The sequence below is a fragment of the Nothoprocta perdicaria genome, unplaced genomic scaffold (assembly GCF_003342845.1).
Source record: "Nothoprocta perdicaria isolate Ctin4 unplaced genomic scaffold, notPer1 scaffold_280, whole genome shotgun sequence".
In the NCBI taxonomy this organism is placed as follows: Eukaryota; Metazoa; Chordata; class Aves; order Tinamiformes; family Tinamidae; genus Nothoprocta; species Nothoprocta perdicaria.
This window is the reverse complement of record NW_020455511.1, coordinates 687,398-708,002: the sequence shown is the minus strand read 5'-3', so window position 1 is coordinate 708,002 and position 20,605 is coordinate 687,398. Positions and strand designations below refer to the sequence as shown.

The following is a 20,605-nucleotide window of genomic DNA, read 5'->3' as shown; positions in this document are numbered from 1 at the left end:
TGCCAGCAGCTGTACCGATTCTTCAGCTGAAGGAGTTTATTATTTTTAATGGGGTCTTCTCCCTCCTCCTGGCAAGCAAGTATTGGGAGGCTTTTATTTTATTTGCCCTGAATTCTTGTGCAAAAGCTGTTGATTGAAATGTGTTCCTGGCTTCCTGTGTAGGCTGTCTCTTGTGAGGGACTGGGAAGCTTTAATAGCTTAGTTATACTTCAACAGATTAGCAATTTCTACTAGAAATTCTTCCTAACACTAGATGATAGAAGTTAAAATCCTTTGTTCTGGATGGTTTGCGGGAAGTTTTCTTTGGTTCAGAAGAGTCCAAGTCGTGGCTTTGACGTGACTGGGGCCCCAGAGAGTGATTTCTGTGGGGAATGGTGCTGGGCATCCTTCGCTGCAGGCAGGTGGTCGGTGACTAAAGAGAAATACTTCAAGTCTGAGATGGAATTCTCCATTTCCTTGGATATGCAGTGTATGGCAAACCAGCTAGTGGGTGGTTCCTGAAGCTGTATCACTGTTACCCTCTGCACTCACTCATTTCCCACTTGCCTTTCAGATCCAGAATTACTCATTCCACCAAAACTCAATAAAAACATCCAGTGGAAGCTGCACCTGCTACAGTAGTTAACAGCCAAGGATTCCCAGTGGACTCTGAACTCTAGCTTTTCATTTAATTTCATTACATTTTTACAGAAATCTGTGTTGTCCTGGCTTTCGTGATGCCCTCACTGTTCTCGGGGTTGTGCAAACCTGGACATCTGCTGACCTGGGTTATTCCGTGGGCTGCAGGTTGTCAGTAGCAGGTTTTCAGCAAAGTCGCTTGCAGCATCAGAAGGAATCTTACTGCACTAAGGGCAGTGCTGCTTTGGAAATGAGGTCTGTTGGCTCTAGGGTGGTCTTGGGTTCATAGCAACGTACAAAAAGGAGGGGAAATCAATCCGTTTCAGAGCCTGCTGGGCAGCACTGCCCAAGTAAATCTGACCTTGAAGCAAGTGGAGGTAACTTAGGCCGGTGTCAGCTCAGCAGCTGTCCTGGGATTGCACTGTGAGCAGCTGGGAAGTGTTTCACCTGGAAACTGCCCTGACCTCACACCTGAGCATTAGCTTTTACCCCAGAATACTGCTGTAAAGGGAGGCAACAAGTTCTGGAGCTAGAACTTTCACAGGCTTCAGCCCCACTTCATGCCACGTTATTTTGTCCTGGCAGCTGTTGTGCCCCACACAAACCTCTTTGTGTGGCACTGGAAAGTGTCAGCACAAGGAGCTGATTCCTGTCTCTTTCAGGTAGCTGCGCCTGTAGTTTCCAGGTGCTCCATTTCTGTTAATGTGTTTATCTTGGTTCTTCTGTTTCTCCATCGTGTGATGGTTAAAGGAGAAGAACCTTTGGCCTTTCAAGGATAGATCAGTTGAAATCTTTTGCTTTCCTCGTGGAAGATGAATTTCTCAATCATTTCTCTTGTAAGCCATCTCTGAATAGGTTCATCTGTCTCTGTTTCGAGGGAGCTTTGACAGAGGAGCCTTAGAGCTGGAGCCAGCACCTAGTAAATAGCTAGTAGCCCATGAAGAACCACTCTGAGCAGCTTCTTTTACTGCTGAGCATCAGGTTTGCTTATTTGAAGGTGCTCTGCGTTACATGTGCTTTTCATTGAGCAGAGTGATCCAGCAGTGTGCTGAAGCCACACTGTAAGTCAAGTCAGAGTTAGCAAAGCAGGGCATTTGCCACAGTGTTGGGGACCAGGGTATGGTCTTCATGATGTGTTCACTGTGCTGGGCACCCACAGTTGCCAGGATCAAGGTATGTGGGCTGAAACTAGTTCGAGACCACTGCCATCTTGCCATCTTCAAAATACTTCTTATTTCTCTTTTTAAACTCAAAGAAATACAGTCATGTAGCCAGACCTGCATGGAGGTCTGGCCAGCTCAGAACACAGACATTCACACTGCTTTGAATAAGACAAAAACAAGGCAACTGCTTGATGTGCTCAGCTGTGATGCTGTCAGTTGATGCCCCCAGCTGATACCATTATCTGGACCTTAGTTTCTGTTTCAGTAGCAACAGGTTAACTTCGATGGTATTTCTACAGGAATGCTCCTTGGCATCCTCAGAGGTGCATTTCACCATGAAATATGCACTCCATTAGCTGCTGTCGTGACAGGAATGTGGAATTTGCTTTCTGTGTTTTGTGGAAGCTCCTGCAAATTGATGTGGTTATCCGTAATTGAGATGAGCTACCCCAACAAAAACATGCATTTAGCTTAGGAAGTGCCTCGATGCCTGAGCAAATACTGCAGTATGAAAGCCTGATTCTAATGAGACGTACAATGAAATCTATTCCCATGTTGCATGCTGCCCTGCTTCATTAAACACAATAAAAAAATCCATGCACAATGTTGTGATGCTGTTGTGAAAGCTGCAGCAGAAGTCTCTTATTGTCCTGTTAACAGCCAGGCTCTTGCCTTGGTTCGGGTACCCTTTTTAACATGGGCCTTCCTAAGGCTGTGCCTTCATCATCCCATCCTCAGAAGCACTTGCTAAAAGCACAGGGAGGACCGTATTCCTCATATTCCCTCATGGAGACCCAGACTGCTGGAAGGATTGGAGTGAGGCCAGAACAGAGCCACCAACCCAGACAGAGGAATTCCTGTGGGAGGACGTGGTCGCTTGGGTGCGTGGAGGTCACCTCGCTCTGGAAGCAGCTGGTGGTTGTGGTGCTGCCTCCACGCAAGATGTTGCCCCATAGCCTTTTCCAGAGGCTGTGGCTGCGCCTGCAGAGACAGGTCAGGTGGGAGAGCCCCAGCTCTGCAAGCAAGAGCTTCCACAAGGGAACCGCTCCATGCCCGCACTGACCTAACCCATGAGGTTCCTAATCCATGAGCTTCTTCCCAAGGGACAAACTCAGGTCCTGCTTGAGCTCCAGGGAGCTGTAACAGCATTTTTCCTTAAAATCTTCTATACCTAGCTGATCTTCCATGACTCATTCAGTAGCTTCAGGTCCTGCACTCATTTAGTGGCTTCATGAGGTAGTGTGTGGTGTCCAAGCCAGCGTAATCTACCCTCCCAGTGACCATAGGCAAGATTCAGCCTTCACAGACAGGAGCCACATCCTGCATGTGCTTCCCAACTGTTGGAATGATGTGGGGTGACCTGGGCTGCCCCGTAAGGCCATGTTTAGAGCCAGCGGTGCCCACATCTACGATGACGGCTCTCGTTTCCTTCCCTGGCCTGGGGCTTCCCGTGGCTGATGGGGCACGACTGGCGCCTTCCCTGGCCCGGGGCTTTGGTAGGGCTGCACTTGCAACTGCGATTCCTCCATGGTTGGTGCTGGACGTGCTCCTCATGCTGATGCCACCACCATGCAGGGGCTTCTTGTGGCGCTGGGGGCTCCCTGCTGCTGTCACCAGTTGATGGCAACAGGCCAGCGTGGCCCCAGCAGAGGGTTCTCGGGGCTGCACCCCGGGTGCGACCACACGGGCAGCTGAGCAGGGCAGCGTGCACAGAGGGGTTGCGGGTGTTGTGTGCACAGAGGGGCTGCCGCTGCTCTGCGCTGCTCCTGGAGGACACGGCCCCATGCAGCTCGTGGCGACGGAGCACGGACGCTGCCTGCAACTGGGGAAGCTTCGCATGGTGCTCCGGTGGTTTTGCTCTCGGTCACACCGATCTCTGACGGCTTCTCTCCGTGGTGGGCACAGGCAGCAAGAGATGCCCAGTCACAGTTTGTTTCTTCCCCTTCTGTGCCCAAGCTCAAGTCTGGAAAAGCACCTAGACTTCTCAATTAAAATAAATCCTTCTACTCAAGACTTCACCACACACATACGTATGGTTTCAGAATATTTCAGAATATTTCAGAATATTTAAGGTTGGAAGGGACCTCTACAGATCATCTAGTCCAACCTTCCTGCTCAAGCAGGCACACCTAGAGCATGTGGCACAGGGTGGCATCCAGGCGGGTTTTGAAGACCTCCAGAGTAGGAGACTCCACAACCTCCCTGGGCAGCCTGTTCCACTGCTCTGTCACCCTAACAGTAAAGAAGTTGCTCCTCACCTGGAGACGGAACTTCTTGTGCTCCAGCTTGTGGCCATTACCCCTCGTCCTATCGCTGGCCACCAGTGAGAACAGCCTGTCCCCTTCCTCCCTGCATTCTCCCTTCCTGAACTTATACATATTAATCATATCCCCTCTGAGCCGTCTCTTCTCCAGAGAAAACAGGCCCAGCTCGCTCAGCCTCTCTTCATACGAGAGATGTTCCATTCCCTTAATCATCCTGGTTGCCCTTCTCTGAACCCTCTCCAGAAGCTCCACGTCCTTCCTATACTGGGGTGCCCAGAACTGAACACAGTACTCCAGGTGTATGGTTGTCACAAAGAAACTGCAGATACAACTCCAATTTAAGAAATCACTTTTATTTTTCTCTATATTACAAAGTTAATGTGCTGCTGCATCCTGGCTACCCTGTGCCCAAATTACGGATAACAAAAACCCCCACAACCCCTAACAGTTCTATGTTCTAGCCTCAAATCCGTACACAAGTTTCTACAAAGTCACTTTGACCGATGGTTCGACAGATGAGTCTTTAGCTGTGGGATAGTGGATAGCTTTTGTTTGCAGATGTGACACCTGAGGGGCAACTTGAGGAGCTCAGCAGTGTGTTCCTTCAGTGTTACTTTCCCCTTGCTTCTCACCATCTCTATCACATCTGAAATAAGAAAGAAGGGCTAATGTAGCCACGTAGCACCATGCCATGCTGTTAACACAGTACGACCTATGCACACTGCTCTTCAGGACAGCACGAGCCTGGCATTCCTGATCTTTAATTTAAACCAGTCACACCATTTGAGTTTATTTAACTTTTTCCTAACTTTTGTCCCCAATATCTGAAATTCTGAAATGAAATAAAACCTTTCATTCATTGGAATACAATTTGCGGCTTACACATTCATTTGGCGGGGGGGAAAAAAGTTCAAAGCCAAAACTTTGGTATTTTTACAGTGTTGTATACTTTTTTTGCAGTATTTTTATAGGACAGTACTTTGCAATCATTACCTGTGGAGTTTATGAAGTATTCTGTAGTAAAAGAGTTCCAGTGCTTTTTTGTTTTCAGGGCAGGGGAATCAAAATCCTGGCTGATGACATGCAAATGCAGTTGACTGAAACAACGCATGTTTAGAAGAAAGAAAAATATGTTAATGCTTGAACTTCTTTCACAGTATTATCAGTTGCAGGCAAGAGAGTCTGCCTGCCTCATTTTGTTATGTTTGACCCAAAATCCTGCTACAGAAGGAACCCCCTGGGCTCTGGAAGCAGCCTCCCTCACTTTATGTTTCACCTGATTGTAAAAAGTCAAGATTGCAGCTCTACATACTGCGCTCATGTTCAAGGACAGTCCAGTTTCCAGAGAGAGAAGCAGCTTTAATAAACCAGAGGACATTCCTGAATGGGATTTTGCATCAGTGACTCAAAGCTAGGCTAGGAGATGAACCTCCAATCTGCATGTCCAGAAGAACAGGTTCTGCAGCGCTGAGCTCTACGACCCGTGGCTCATTTAGGTCTTACCTCATGCTGGGGATGGCGTGGTAGCCCAGTCTGAACTCCAACACCTCCTTATCCGGGCACTGCTCAATCATTTTCTCCCCAACTGCATGCATGTGTTCCAGGAGTTCAAGATGCTCCTTTGTGACGGACTGCAGGCTTGAGATGGAGTCCCACGGTAAGACGAGCCAGTGGTAACGTGCCTTGGGATACTTGTCTTTGATGACCACAGTCTTTTCATCTTTGTAAACCTGTCAAACAGAAAAGCTAGATTTACTCAGTGGAAGTTAAATGTCTTATCCTGATAAACACCGTGGGTCATTAACCACCTGGATCCAGTGAGGTTGCATGAGTTTAACACAGAGTTGCACTTACTAACACAAAGGCATTAACAGAACTGGAAACGCCCTCTGTGGCTGATGATGCTTGCAGCATAAAGAGCACAATCAGGTTATCAAGATTTTCCTTCCTGTGACTTACACAAACATATTCTTTCCTCTGTCCATGTTAACATTCAGCCAAGGGTTAGCAGTGCAGGGCAGACTTATCCAGCCCTGGAGAGGAGCTCATGCCCTGAGGATTCCTGGAGCGAAACACAAATCTCTGGGGTAACACAGACAACGTGCACAGTGCAACACAGCATCAGACAGGAAACATCTGGGCCCGGGCACTCGGAGCTCATGTGAGCGCACCGCTTGGGAAGATCATTCCAAACGGGATTCTGCCATCCCGCTGTCCTTGCCCTGTTCTCACCTCACCTGCCTTCTGCAAGAATCTGGTGCAGCTGATTGAGGGCCAAGCAGCAAAACAAGCGCAGAGCAGGGGCACAGGACAGTTAGTGGTTACTGAATCTGTCAGTTCTGAGGCAGAAACTATGTTCCATGTGTGTGACCTCCTAGCAGCATGTCTACCAGTAAGAAATGGAAGATCTCTCTCTCTCTCTCTCTCTCTCTCTCTCTCTCTCTCTCTCTCTCTCTCTCTCTCTCTCTCTCATCTTTGTTGATTATTTTCACAGGTTTATATACAGAATGGAGCAGTCTTGTTCTACAGGAAAGAAGTATAAAATTCTATAAAAAATAAAAAATAGGCTTCTATTGTGCACTGAGCTTCTAAAAACACCTAATAAAGCCATCACTCAGTCACAGATAGTTATTCATACTCTAACATTCAAACAACAGATTTAAAACCAGACTATCTTTTGACTCAAGAAAGCACCATTTCTGCACATCTGAGCTTCTGCTTAAAGAATAAAGATTAAGCAGATTTACAAGGTAAATCAGCACTTCAATAGCTTTAGCGTCCCTCAGAGAAAGACATACTTGAACTGATGGCATTTCCTGGATAATGGCTGTTCAGTTCCCTCAAAATATGATACAATCTAGTAATTTAGACTTGGACACCCATCGAGAAATTGGGAAATTCTGATTAGGTATCCAGGAAAATATTTCCACACTGCAGTAGATCATGACTTTGAGATGTTCAGTAAGGCTGTGGGATCTTCATCCTTGTAGAATATCCCAACCCAAAGAGAGGAGGGCAACTTAAACCCATGCAAGTGATTGGGCTGCACGACCAAAACTGTTTTGTGGTTTTGAGAAACAAGGATCATGCGTTTCTAGCTATCCTCTCAGACACTTATAATTGCTCAAAAGCGCAAAGAAGAAGGAAAAAAAAAGCCCACAGACTTCTCTAGTGCTAAGGTGGCCACACAGCAGAGTCCCTCAGCCCAAAGCCAAGCTGCAGAGATTCTGACCTTGCTCTAAGACAAAGCAGAAAAGCAGCAAAAATTTCTCTCAACCAACCAACCAACCCACCCCTGCCCGGGTGGCCTGGTCACATGGAAAGCTATGGAAAACTGCATCTTGATGCAACACTGCTGGAGGAACAAGCAGCCATCCTCCCTTCCGTTTTCCCAGACGGGTGCAATCTGAATGATGTCACCTACTTACAAACACTTGAAATGTAAATAAGGTTTTGAGAAACGTTAGATAGTGAATCACTGAATTCCTCTCATCTCTAGTAGAGCTCTCCCATCAGCCTTTAAAGTAACCTGCTTCTCTCAAGTATGAGTGCTGCTCTATGGAGAGCATTCTGGAATTGAGCTCTAAGGGCATGTTTTGAGAAGATGCAGGCTATGCATTAGTCATAGGTTAAAAACAAATTTAAAGTTGCTTTTCTTCAGGCGTAAGGATGCTCTAAGAAAGCCAGAACAGTTCTGAGATTGATATATACTAGAACCTCAAAAAACAGGAGTTGGCAGCGACCCACTTCTTCAGCTGACGTCTCAGAAAGCAGACGTCAGACAAGCCCAGAGCTGAAGAGGAAGGATTATGTAACCAAAGGAAAGCAGAGATAGAGCAAGATGCATTTGGAGCCTTCACAGCAGCTTAAGCAGAAATCACCTAGGAATTCCAGTAGGCAAAAAGGGTGGATCAGGAACCAGTGGTCACATCCTGCCAGCAGGATCACAGGTTTTCCTCAATTCAGAGTTACTGGAAACCAGGAAACTGCATCATGCTCAGAAACAAGATAACTGCTGGAAAAGAAAGCATGAGCTTCCACTACGTGATCGGCTTCAACTCACACCATCCTTTTGGATGGATTCCCCAACAAAACAAAGCAACATGCTGCTCATCTACTCTCCCAACAACCTTTCCCAAATCTTCCGGACAAATCTGGCAGAGCTGAGAGATCAAGGATAACGAAGGTCTGACATCCTGTGAAGTCAGCAGAGCAGACATCTAAATTCACAATACCACAGAATAAAAAGGCAAGCACAATTCAGTTCGTACGTAGTAGCCCATTGGTTCCTCAGATCATTGAAGCATGCAGCAAAAATTATCATTTCACTTTGTTAAATGGAAACTACTGCAAAGTAAGTGTGTACAGTTCCTACCTGCATGTTTGGATCTCTCATGGAGCTCTTTAGACCCTGACTCCAGTGTCCTGAGTGTCCCTAAGACACAGAAAAAAAAAGCATTTTGAAAAGATAATTAGGAATCTAATGATACTAAAAAGCATTCTGCTAAAACCTTTTATTGGAGTTCTAATAAAGGACAGCTAAAATGACAGCTGATATTTTGTAAGATGCAATCTCCCCTCCCCGAAGCCCTTATACAAATCCCTAACGAGATACTGTTCAGATTCAAAGTAAATCTTTCAAACAGGAGCAAACACTCCCAAAGGGAATCCTCTTCCTTCCACAGAAGGAAGTAAAAAAGCACCACTGGAGAAGATCACCCCAGGAGAAACAGCCCAAGTATTAATCTTAATACACGTACCATTTTGCCAGAAACCCCCTCGTTTGGAGATGCACTGGAACTGCTCAGTTTGTGATCTACAGAACTGCCCTGTGCATCCACTTCCTCCGTCTTCATACTTTTTCTGTGAACATTTTCTTCATCACCACTTGCGCTGTTCTCATTTGGTCTCTTCTCAGCTGGTGTTTTCTCTTTTGTCACAGTTTTCCCCGATTCTTCAGAAAATTGCACTGTGTATGGGTAAAGCTGGTTCACAATATGCAGAACTTGGCCTGGCTTCATTTTTACCTCTTTATCCTTGCCAATATCAACTAAATCAACGGTAGTTGGGTTAACGCCTATCTTTGATGAGAGACAGAGAGAAAAAAAACAGGAGAGCACACAGACGATCTTGTCAATGCCATCACCAGCAGTTAACTCAGTTGTCCTCAAAATATCACAGCCGTAGAGAGAAGTGTTTTGTGTCCACTGCACCCCTCTCCTGGCACTGACCCACTCTACAAGAGTCCCCCGGAGATATCCAATGTGAAGGACTGAAGGAACCAGCTCTTTGCTCCTCTCATTCCTTCTTTTTTGACAAGCCATGCCTGTTAACCCTTCCGCAGCCCACACAAGCCTGTGTTTAAACAAAGCTGGAGATAATACCACCATTCTTCTAAGGGAGGCTAAGCCTCTGAGGCCGTTCACCCCAGCACATGTCAGCCTAGGCAACCTGTGGTGTTTGCAGTGGATACAACTTGTTTGATCACGGGAGCGACCGGAGGGAAGTAAGGACTCTCCAGCTTCAGCAAAACGCTTTGGTTAATGTTTACACATGGTGCAAACCTTAGGAAACCAGATCACGCCTGTGGCTGATGAACCCTGACAGTCTTTGGCTTTGTCCCCCGCCTGTCTCACCGCCTGGTGCTGCCCCTCTCCTCACTGCCCCAACAGACCCCGGTAACAGGCAGAGCCACTGCTGGTCTAAAGCCCACAAATCTCTGCTCACACCAGGCACAACTCACATCCCACCGACCAAAATGCCCCTCAGCAGCTGATCAAATTAAAGCACAGGGGCAGCAGCCACAGAGCAGACTGTGGGAACACGCTGCCTGCTGCCGCGAGCAGATACTCTCTGCTCTAAAACTCCAGCACTGCAGAATCCAAACCGCTGTTATGGATGATTTCTGTGAAATCATGTCTTTGGGTTTCTTGCAGAATCCACCATATACCAGTGGCACAAGCATCTGCTGAGCTCTTGGGACACTTTGAGGGAAGCTGTTGCTCATCAGTAGATAAATTGAATGCTGATGCCGTGGGCACACACATACCTGGCACTTGAAGTTGGAGAATTTTCCTTCGTGCTATCCCAGGGATACCAGACCCCTAAGAATGGGGCAGGAGGCCTGCGTCTGCACAGTTAACAACACTCGAAATCTTTCAGCAATGTTCCAAATCCCCAGAAGTGACCATGGCTTTGGCCCTATCAGCCTTCAAAACAAAAACCTTGGAGAACTGCCCATTCCCACCAGCATAATAAGCACCATCTGGGCCTTAAGTGAGGGGTTGCCTCGTCTTTAGAAGTACAGGGGTCAGGAGGAAAATGAGCACGTTTTTCTGCTCTCGATTGGAGAAAGAACAGTGCAATTTCCAGGATGAATTCCCTGTAGGAAGAGCAGGCTGAGGATTTACAGCAGAACGCCCTGGATGCAGCTTTGGCTGCCTGGAAGGAGCCCCACAGCTCTTGCACTGAGAGGGGACACCGCTTCTGAAGGGAACGTCACCTTCTTCATAAAACAAACAGCTCACGGCCCTTCAGAGCCCATGTTCAGAGTCACAGCTTGCCACCATGGTAAATATCGGAACATCACATATCCTTTTGGAAACATACCTGTTTGACGGTGACATACCCCTCGTTACAATCTGCTTTTAGCTGCACTGGAAAGGGAAAAAAAAAAAAAGAAAAAAGAAATGCAAATAAAAATAAGACCAAAAGACTTAAAATCCTACTGCATTTTGAGCAGGTGCTACTTTCTCAGAAAAAAATCCCTGAGTATTTTTTAAGCAGGCTTTTGCCATGCTGTCTCAGTGTTTGCAGAACTGCTGGTAAGACGTGACTAACCCATATGACAGAGTCATAGCTGCACATTTGATACCATAGATGAGCAAAGAAGTACGCCAGGATAAAGGCAAATTCTACTGAAATAATCTACAAACTCCTGCTGTTCTGTCACCATATGGAGTGGAGAAGGGCCGTGTCCAGAAGGGGAGAAACGCAAAGCGGGGAAGATGCCAAGGGAAGCATTTTACAGATCAGCGCACCATTTCTCCCAGTGTATCCACAAAATACCAAGTCACTCTGCAGGCTGGTTGTGGGAGCACGGGGGATGCAGCCAGTGGTTCCCACCAAGCGAGAGCGAAGGCCGCACAGGGAGCTGGACGTGATGGCTCACACCAAGGCCCGGGCCGGGCCGCCCTCTCCGCCTCAGCACCGCACAGAGCGCGCCTGGAAGCGAGGCCAACGCGGCGCGCACGGCCTCGGCGAGCTCGGGAGCGCCGGGCTGCCCTTACCTTGCTGCCGCGAGCACTTCTTGTCGCTGATGCCCGTCTCCGGGCCGCGGCCCAGCACCACGGCCCGCAAGTGCGGCAGCTGGATGCGCGCTCCGCTCGGCTCCCGCGCCACGAGCCAGCACAGCCGCATCGCGGCGCTGCGGGGGGGCAGAGCAGGCGCGTGAGCGGCCGCGCCGCCGCGCTCCCCGCGCCCCGCGGAACTCGAGGCGAGGCCTCGCGGCGGCCGCAGGCCGCGGCCCGTCCCCATGGCAACGCCGCCCGCGCCCCTCACCGCGCGCCGGGCCCCGCCAGCGCCGCGCGCGACCAATCAGCGCCGCCCCAGCCGCTCACGTGAGCAGGGCGAGCGCAGCGCGCCGGCAAAGTCACCGGAAACCGAGGCGTGCGCAGGCGCGCGGAGAGCGCGCGGGCTACGGGAGGCGGGAGAGGGCGGCGCGCAGGCGCAGTGGGGGAGCGCGGGGCGCGCGCGCGGCAGGGCGCATGCGCAGTGCGGTGCCGGCGGGGGAGGGGCTGCGCATAAACTCGCGCGTTTCGGGCGTTTCTTAAACCGAAGGCACTTGTAGGGAAGTGGCAACGCCTCAAACCGGTTGGTGCTGACCTGAGATAACACTGCTTTGAAAAATGGAAAGCAGCACCGTCCCCTTTGAGGCAACACGGTACCCGCGCTTGCGAGGCACGGCACTAACGCTGCAGCTCTATCCCCAGCCATACCGCCTCTGTGCACGTCTTCCAGCGCGCAGTGTTTGCCACTGACTGTTGTGGTGTATCAAGGAGTGCGGTGGTCCACCTAACAGCTCACGCAGTAAGTGCCAGGCCTTGCCACACCACGCTAACTGCAGCCGCCAGCAGCTCCCACTCCATGCCAGCGGCCGCTTCCCACCTTCCCACACAAACACCCTCCTGCTAGACAGCAGGGGAGAGGAATGAAGCGCTTCCCCCACGAGAAAGCCCCGCGAGAGCGGCAGACCGCCGGCCGCCCCCGAGGAGGCCGGGCCAGCGCTGCACCGCCGTGCAGCTCCCGCCCAGGAGCCAGCCTTTCACCTCACCCCTCTCTATATCCTGATTAAGCACCACGCTTAAAGGAAATTAAATTATTTCCCTAATGTCACGCGGAGCCCCCTCCAACCGCCCGCGTTCCCCTCAGGGCAGCCGCCGCCGTTATGGCCGTTACGGCCGTTGCGGCGCAGGCGCGGTGACGTCAGCGCCGGCGCGGTGCACGCCGGGAGCGGCGGATGCTCCGCGCTGAGCGGGGCGGCGTGACCCCGGCGGCGCGCGGCGGCGCGCGGCGATTGGCGGGCGGCGCCCCGCCTCCCGCTCCCCATTGGCTGCCCTCGCCTGGAGCGGCGGCGGGCCGGCGGGGCGGGACTTCCGGGGGAGCGTGCGGCTTGAAAAGGCCCCGGATGCGGGGGCCGCGCTCGGAAGTTTCCAGAAAAGTCGCGAGGCCGGCGCGGAGCCGCCGCCGCCGCCATGGTGAAGGAGACCACGTACTACGATGTGCTGGGCGTGAAGCCCAGCGCGTCCTCCGAGGAGCTGAAGAAGGCGTACCGCAAGCTGGCGCTCAAGTACCACCCCGACAAGAACCCCAACGAGGGCGAGAAGGTGCGCGGCCTGGCGGGGCGGCGGGGGGGGGCGCGGGGCCCGGCGGGGGCCGGGCGGCCCGCGCTCACGCGGCTCTCCCGCAGTTCAAGCACATCTCCCAAGCCTACGAGGTGCTGTCCGACCCGAAGAAGCGCGAGCTCTATGACAAGGGCGGCGAGCAGGCCATCAAGGAGGGCGGCTCCGGCGGAGGCTTCGGCTCCCCCATGGACATCTTCGACATGTTCTTCGGCGGCGGAGGGAGGATGCAGAGGGAGAGGCGAGGTAAGGCGCTCTCGCAAGCCCCGCTGCCTGTCTGCTGTGTTAGGAACCCCGCGAGGGCATGCTCTCCATCTAACCACTTAAATACGGCCAAACCCACGTGTAAAGTGAGGGCAAGCAAGCCCTAGTGCCAGGGACAGCCAGGGAGAGGTCACGCAGCCCGTATCGCAGCCCTTCAGCCTCTTGCCTCGTCTCATGTTAATATCTAACTAGGTGTCAGCCCAGGGAAGCGTTATCTAAGTATAAGCCCAGCCCCGAATAACCAGGAAGACAGATGGTAGCATGTCCGAACATACTTTCGGTTATCAAAAGTGCAAATGTGGATGTCTGCGGGGTTTGTAGTCGAAGAGTAGCAAGGCAGGCGAAGCAGCATCCCTCTGAAACTTGCTGGTTTCAGTTCCCCTGGCAGAACAGGGAGGAAAAATCTTCTGTAACAAAAATGTTGTTTTTCCTTTTTTAATGTGGTTAAGACGCTCCTGAAAAGACAGAGTACTTAAGTTTTATGAAAAAAAGTCTATAGTAAGTGCAGCTCTAGTTTATTACTGAGTGTGGAAATTTTAGTTAATTCAGTTTCCAGAAATACCCTTGTGAGAGGGAAGTACAGCTTTGCTGTCTGTAAACAATTTCTCCTCCTTTGTTATAGTTGAACAGATTGCTCTGTTCAGTCAGTCACTTTATATGCAGGCTTTTTAATTTTGTCCAGTGAGTTTCCCTATTTTGTTTCTGCTATTCCTCATACCTTTCAAGAAAGTCTTCTGACTTCAGTTTGTAAAGATTTGTTTTAATTTGATTGGGGTATAGGCATGGGGTGCTGTGCTTTATTTGAAGGCTGAATTTTCAAATGTGAGTAAATGTGCTTTTTCTTTTACAGGCAAAAACGTTGTGCATCAGTTGTCAGTAAGCTTAGAAGACATGTACAATGGTGCCACAAGAAAACTAGCATTGCAAAAGAATGTGATCTGTGACAAATGTGAAGGTAACTAACACTGAAACTAAGCGTAGGCTACTCCTGAAGCTGCAAGCTATTTTTTTCCCTGTGTGCTTTCTTCTGGCCATGCACAGCAATGCGCCTCGATCCCTGCTCTCCCCAGGTCGTGGTGGTAAGAAGGGCGCAGTGGAGTGCTGTCCCAACTGCCGAGGCACGGGCATGCAGATCAGGATCCACCAGATTGGGCCCGGAATGGTGCAGCAAATCCAGTCCGTGTGCATGGAGTGTCAGGGGCACGGGGAGCGCATCAGCCCCAAGGACCGGTGTAAGAGCTGCAACGGGCGGAAAATCGTCAGAGAAAAGAAAATACTAGAGGTGCACATTGACAAAGGTGAGAGCTGTGTTAGTGCCACGTGGAGTGCTACACTTGGGTTGTATCAGCATTGACCTTGTAGCACTAAAATAGGACCTTTAGTAAATGCATGGTATAGATTTAATGTTGTAGTAAGCAACATCACTGCTTGCGAGTTAAGAAAAGTAATCTGTTGCTACCTTTAAAAAGTGGGGGACTTGTTTTCAGAGGTTATTTCTCTATTCGTACATATTATATTAAGTAGGGGCTTGCTTTTGTATAGTACAGCTTTGTAAGCAAAAATCTTCATCAGGTAACTAGGCTGATCAAACAAATGAGAGATGCCCTGTTGGCTCACCTTGCCTGAAGAACCTTTATAGCTTGTTAGGAAATTCTGCAGACTCCGATCACTTCTACTGTGATACAGTGTGAAGGGGAACCAGGTCTGCTATAGTAACAGGGTGCAAAAACAGTGCTAAGCCTGCAGTGCTTGGAACTGAGCTTGCTGTGCAACCCTGACAGTGCTACTCAGTGCAAGTGTTCTCTGAAAATGTAATTCAAGATGCAAACTCACGCAGTTGTGGGGTAACGTGAACTGTCAGATGTCAAACACATCTCTTCTGAGGAGGCTACTCAGGAACTGGTGCAAGAAGTCTCTGGAATGGTCGGACTTCTAAGACATGCACGTGGCTTGCTGTGGGTTTATACCTGATTATCATCCGAGTTTCACTTGTTATGTGTAAGCACAGCTGTATCTTATGTGCCTTTTTGATTCTTTTTTCGTCTCAGAAGGAAAAATGCTGCAGTGTTTTGCAAAGCAGTAGTAATATATTGTGATCACTTAAAAATTGGAAATGATGGAAAAAAAAACTTTCCCATTGTAGAAAACTAGATTTTGCAAGCTAGTATGAGGCAGCTAGAATTTATGGTGCAGTGATTTATCTGTAGGTAAAATGTTTTTGAGTGATAACTCCTAGGAAGAGTGCTTCTTACCCTTTGCAGACACAGAGATTGTTTTTTGTAAATAGAGGATACTTAAAACTTAGAAAACTGATGGGTCATTTATTCTCAAAGTAAGTGTTGTATGCGGTGTTGTTTCTCTGCCTCCTTTGTAGTGCTTGTGTGTATAATGGAAGTTGTTTTGATAATGTTTCCCACAAGGGTTTTGTCTTGGCAGGTGATTTGCAAACTGCAATTAAGCTTAATGATCATGAGATGTAGCTCAGGATGGCAGTGCTAATCTTTAGGACTTGTGAGTTTACAAAAACATGTAATGCTGGAGAGGAATGTCCTGATGTTACAGTTTCAAGATCTAGAGATCCAGTGGCAGCTTGTATTTATTAAAATAGTTTATTTTGTTACTTTGGTTTTAAAATGCTAATATACTTTTTTCCTGCAATAGGAATGAAGGATGGTCAGAAAATAACATTCCATGGTGAAGGGGACCAAGAGCCAGGACTAGAGCCAGGGGATATAATTATTGTCTTGGATCAAAAAGATCACCCTACGTTTAGAAGGTAAAACCTCCACAAGTCTCTTATATTTACATCTGAGATGCTTGTCCAAAAGCTTTCTTGGTGACTACTGACTTTTTAGTTATCTGGAGACTTCTGCATTTAGGATAAGCTAGAATTCATCTGTTCTTTTTGTTGGTCAAAAGAATGTTGCCCCAGTGTGCCTGCAAAAGTGCAGTCAAACTCTTGGTGTTCTGAGAGCAGAAACCTCCTTTGTGAGCCTTTGCAGTAGAAGAGGAAGGGAGGCAAATTGAAAACATTCAGATACTGAGAGTTTACAGACCTTGAATTTTAAGGACTCCTAGACATTTTTTAATAGCTGTGAATATCTGCAAAAGTTGCTGTCATCAAGAATTTGTAATCTTTCTAGATAGCATCATGTAACTTAGGGGAAAAAAAAATCTTTCAGTATAGATAGCTGATTAGTGCTCATCTAGCCTCAGGTCAGGAGGAGCATCCAGTGCTTCACTTTTCCTCAGGTATCCTGTTTATTGCAAATATCTGCATACAGCTCCCTTCTGATGAGTCAGGTGGGCTCATGTGCTGACAAAGGTAGTGCTCCACATTCATTCATCACCTGAGTGAACTGGGCAGGATAGTAAGTTTAATCTGCAGTTTCTTGTGAAAACAGAAATTAACCCAAGCAGAATCATCCATGCATCTTGGTGCAACATTTTCTTCAAGTTACTGTTTGTTGAATTAGTTAATAGAGTATTTTTTCTGATTAAAAACACTGGTTGCTTTAGAAGCTTCTTGTGTGGCAGGTACTTGGTATGTTAATGCTTGTTTGGAGCAGTGCCAAGGTCCATTGATTTGTGAAGGTACTTGTGCCTTCAGGGGTGGGAGAGGGGCCCATGTGTCAACAGTTGACTCCCTTTGGTTGTCCTTGCAAGTGCAGATGAGAAATCAGATGTTCTTATGAAACATGTACCTTGTGTGAATGACTTTCCTGCATAGTGCTAAGCTGTGGAACACCGAAGTTAAAAAGTCAGTTCTGACCACTTTTGGTTTTAGTGAGTTGTTTTTCCTAACTGCATTAAACTACATCCTAAATCAGCTGTGCTGAGGAGCTGTTCTGTGCTGTACTTGTGCATGGTGCCTGGGACTTGGAGTTGTGTATTTGCTGTCTGTCTTCCTGCCCACTGCCTTCAGCTCCAGTGTCTTTAAGTTTCCCGTGGTATTTTTGATCTTATGGGATTACGCTGAAGTCATGCTGGTTCTGAGACAGATGGAATGTTTATCCTCTGCCTTCAGTCTAATATTATCCTTCCAGGCGAGTCTCCTTCCAGAGACCTTTAAAATAGGGTACATGAGGTAGTCTAGGCCCTTTCCAAGAAACTTGCCATTTTGTTGGCCCTTGAACACATAAAGATATCATTTGCATTGTCATACTGAAGACAGAATAAGCAATTTAAGTAATTGCATTTACTGATCAAGATGTTTCTTGGTGTTATCAAGAAGATGGTTTCATAATAACACATCACTGAGTTGCCACCACCTATGTAATCTTTCCTGGCAGGCTGGGAGGTGAACTTCTAAGTGGGAAAGAGCAATGAAATGGATCAATGTGATTTTATTTAGTAACTTCAAAAATTTCTTGACTTGGAATAGGTGTGTTTGCAAAGTACCAATAGCTTTATTTTTCTTTGGGCATGATCCTTTAACTACTTCCTTCTGTGACTTTCTGTTTGGTTCATTCAGACAAGATGAAGATCTTCTGTTATCTATGGATCTACAACTGGTTGAAGCACTATGTGGCTTTCAAAAACCTATCACAACACTGGATAACAGGACTATAATCATTACTTCCCATCCTGGTAAGTGTTGGTTTGCTTTCTGCCAAATGCCCCTGCATCCAGCAAATGTGGTCTGGACAGTAAACAGCACATTTAAGGGGAACAGAAGCAACTCACCAACTTTGCACAAGAGATGTGCTGGTGCCAAGTATTTTTTGTAGTCTTTGCAGTACGAAATTTTTAACAAATAAGGATTTGCTGGATAGTGGTGAGTGCTAGCTAACTCTTTTTTTGCATGATATAGTAACAGACCTTACCTCATGGACATATATCCTGAGGATACCTCATGAGAATTGAAGGTCTCTGAAAACTACTTTTTCAGCCTTGGAACTGATGGAGGACTTTACATATTTGTAAGTATGCTTCCCTTGGGAAGCATAATGAGGTTAAAAATGTAATGTCAATATCAGCCTGCTTAGAACTTAACAGGCAGTGTGTCCTTGATAGACTTATCAGTGTAGCTGTTTAAACACCCTGCAGAAGGCTACATAAATACATGCTGGAGGGAGTTAATGTTAAAACTGCCTGTGCTCCCTGTGCGAATCCTCCCCTTTCTCGCCCTTGACTTGTCCTTTTTTCCTTAGGCCAGGTTGTCAAGCAGGGGGATGTTAGGTATGTGTTGAACGAAGGGATGCCAATTTATCGCAGACCCTACGAGAACGGACGACTGTTCATAGACTTCAGGGTAAGTGCATTAGCTGACTCGTGTTGTTCCTTACCACTGAATATCCCACATGCATCTGACAAGTCAGATATAATCTAACAAAAAACTACCTGTAGTGGGATGGAGAAAGGTCAGTTCTGGCAAAGAGTAACTGCAGCTTTTGATGATTTCAGGTGATCTTTCCAGAGAATGGCTTCCTGTCCTTGGATAAGCTGTCTTTACTGGAAAAACTGCTACCGTCAAGGCAGGAGATAGAAGTGACTGAGGAAATGGAGCAGGTGGATTTAGTGGACTTTGATCCATCCCAAAAAAGGAAACACCACTATAACGGAGAAGCCTATGAAGATGATGAGCATCACCCCAGAGGTGGTGTTCAATGTCAGACATCGTAAAAGAGCCAGTGAATAACTTGTGATGCTTGTTTTGTATGCGCTAGTGGATGAGTGAAGGACTACAAGCAGTTAACCCTCACTTCCTGCTACTTGTTGTTTATTCAGCCATAGTTGTTTCTTAAAGCAAAAAGAAATAAACTAAGTAATTAAACTGACTTTACAATTTGAAGCTCCAGGAGGCAAACTCAGACGAAGTTGATTGCACTTCACCCCTGCCTGTTGGTCAAGAAAACTCCCCTGCTTGTCTTTATTTCAAGCCTTGTAATTCCTGTACGTGTGCAATTACCCAGGCTTAGACTAAGATTGTCGTGTTCTTTTTGGTATTCTAGATCTTATACTCTGTTAATGAAGTATGCACAAGTACTTATGGTAAAATGTAGTTAAAATTTTGTACTAATTAGAGTAACTTGTTACTGTTCTGGGCTTGTACTGGTGTTTATCTAGCGAGGCCTGGCTCCAGTGTAACCACATAGTATGTGAACCTGAGAAGGATGTGGACAGTCTTCACAGGCCTGCTGAAGTCATGCAGTTCCCCAGCTGTCTCAAGTTACTGCACTTAAGGTCAAACAGCCCCTCGGTGGCTGTCCTGGTGCCGGAGCTAGATGTGAAGCCCTGTTTCAGCACTGACTGCTCCATGGTCGCTCCTCTCTGTGGCTGCTTGGCTGCTGCAAGACCTTCTTTCCCTACGACGCAGGATTAAAAACCTCCAGGGCTTATTGACTCAGTGCTGCTGTTTGGAAGCGGTTCAGCCTGCCAGCATGCGAAGCTCGACTTCCCCTCTGATTACTGAAATTACATAGGCTTAGCTTGTATGGAAATGAAAGCAGCAGCATCCCTGCTGCTGTGAGAACAGGAGCCTGCAGAGGAGAGAGCCGTAGATGTCAGTGAATGCAAGCAACTGGTGCATCTAGCTTGTTTTTAAATTCATGTATTGTGCATTAATTTAAGCTGACTCTTGGAAAATTCTGTATGAATGTTCTAATTATTATAGATGAAACATTTCCAATATAATTACAGAATTGTTTATTGTGTCCTTTCTAAAACCTGTCAACTTGTGTTTTAGACTGATAGTGACAGACAAATCCCCTCAAAAATGCTCTTTCATTAAAAAGTGCTGCTGCAACATGCCCAAATTTAACCACCAGTGTGATGATGGTTTGGTCTTGTGTTATGAGATGCCTTGGGTTGCAGTGTGTGTTTGTATTGCTGTAAGGGAAAGAAGTTAGGAGAACTCCTATCTTCACATTTCCTTGGTGGAAAAGCCTGGCACAAGGACATTGTCTTGTATTTTAAGTCTCTGAAGATGGAAAATCTCTACAAAGAATCTTTTTGGGTAGACTTGTTCCACCAGCCCTTGTTATGAATGGTGTAGGCTTCCTTTTGTGGAGACAGCTCCTGGAGTGGCTCATGTTGAAAATGCAGTTCCCTTCCCAAGGCTGAGATGCTGTGATTCAGCTGCTGCTTCCCAGAGTCTTTGTCATGGTGGGAGTTGCATTCTGCAGGCCAGGCTCCATTCCAGGTTGGAGCTTGTTAACCAGCTCTGCACTTGTGAGGAGCGGGAGCCTTGGCTTCATCAGCCCTTCAAGGGAAGGAAGCCATTATGTGGACTTCAACTTTTCAGAAGTGTCATCTAAGAGCACAGGGCCCTTGAGCAGGCTTGTTCCCAGTCCAGGAACCACCCTGCTTGAGAACTATCTAACCTGTTGTTTAGGTCACAAAAATCAAATGGGGCTGTGATGTGATCACAGCAAGTGGTGCCAAGCAAGCTGCA

General features: G+C 47.7%; 4 protein-coding genes across 4 annotated transcripts in view; 2 read left to right on the top strand and 2 right to left on the bottom strand.

The window, feature by feature from the left end:
- The window catches only part of ELP1 (elongator complex protein 1), a 34,309-nt gene extending 32,128 nt beyond the window's left edge, over positions 1–2,181 (top strand). The window contains exon 36 of the mRNA XM_026041267.1: positions 554–2,181. Coding sequence (XP_025897052.1) covers positions 554–621 — 68 coding nt within the window. The 3' untranslated portion in view covers positions 622–2,181. The remainder of the gene's footprint in view (positions 1–553) is intronic.
- Positions 2,182–2,515: 334 nt separating this feature from the next.
- Positions 2,516–3,335, bottom strand: LOC112948937 (actin-like protein 7A). The gene is given in 4 exon segments (XM_026041278.1): positions 2,516–2,583; positions 2,586–2,638; positions 2,874–2,961; positions 2,996–3,335. Coding segments are annotated over 4 exon segments (549 nt in total).
- A 1,108-nt stretch (positions 3,336–4,443) lies between these two features.
- APTX (aprataxin) lies at positions 4,444–11,464 on the bottom strand. Its single transcript, XM_026041273.1, has 7 exons — positions 11,335–11,464; positions 10,655–10,701; positions 8,806–9,126; positions 8,421–8,480; positions 5,549–5,775; positions 5,039–5,142; positions 4,444–4,691 (listed from the first exon to the last, which is right to left on the bottom strand). Exons 1-7 carry the CDS (start codon positions 11,462–11,464, stop codon positions 4,537–4,539), a joined length of 1,044 nt encoding a protein of 347 aa, XP_025897058.1. The 3' UTR covers positions 4,444–4,536.
- A 1,300-nt stretch (positions 11,465–12,764) lies between these two features.
- On the top strand, positions 12,765–19,673 carry DNAJA1 (DnaJ heat shock protein family (Hsp40) member A1). Its single transcript, XM_026041256.1, has 8 exons — positions 12,765–12,930; positions 13,014–13,191; positions 14,060–14,164; positions 14,280–14,507; positions 15,871–15,985; positions 17,684–17,799; positions 18,363–18,463; positions 18,616–19,673. The coding sequence occupies exons 1-8, from the start codon at positions 12,799–12,801 to the stop codon at positions 18,832–18,834; spliced, it is 1,194 nt and encodes a 397-aa protein (XP_025897041.1). The 5' UTR covers positions 12,765–12,798; the 3' UTR covers positions 18,835–19,673.
- The last annotated feature ends 932 nt before the right edge of the window (positions 19,674–20,605 follow it).

Excerpts from the sequence above, each read along its gene's own strand:
- APTX (XM_026041273.1), bottom strand. The coding sequence starts at position 11,464 with ATGCGGCTGTGCTGGCTCGTGGCGCGGGAGCCGAGCGGAGCGCGCATC. Across the intron at positions 10,702-11,334 it reads GAAGTGCTCGCGGCAGCAAG|TGCAGCTAAAAGCAGATTGT; the intron begins GTAAGGGCAGCC and ends TTCCCTTTCCAG. Across the intron at positions 4,692-5,038 it reads ATACTTCATAAACTCCACAG|ATGTGATAGAGATGGTGAGA; the intron begins GTAATGATTGCA and ends TTCTTATTTCAG.
- DNAJA1 (XM_026041256.1), top strand. The coding sequence starts at position 12,799 with ATGGTGAAGGAGACCACGTACTACGATGTGCTGGGCGTGAAGCCCAGC. Across the intron at positions 14,165-14,279 it reads GATCTGTGACAAATGTGAAG|GTCGTGGTGGTAAGAAGGGC; the intron begins GTAACTAACACT and ends TGCTCTCCCCAG. Across the intron at positions 17,800-18,362 it reads AATCATTACTTCCCATCCTG|GCCAGGTTGTCAAGCAGGGG; the intron begins GTAAGTGTTGGT and ends TTTTTTCCTTAG.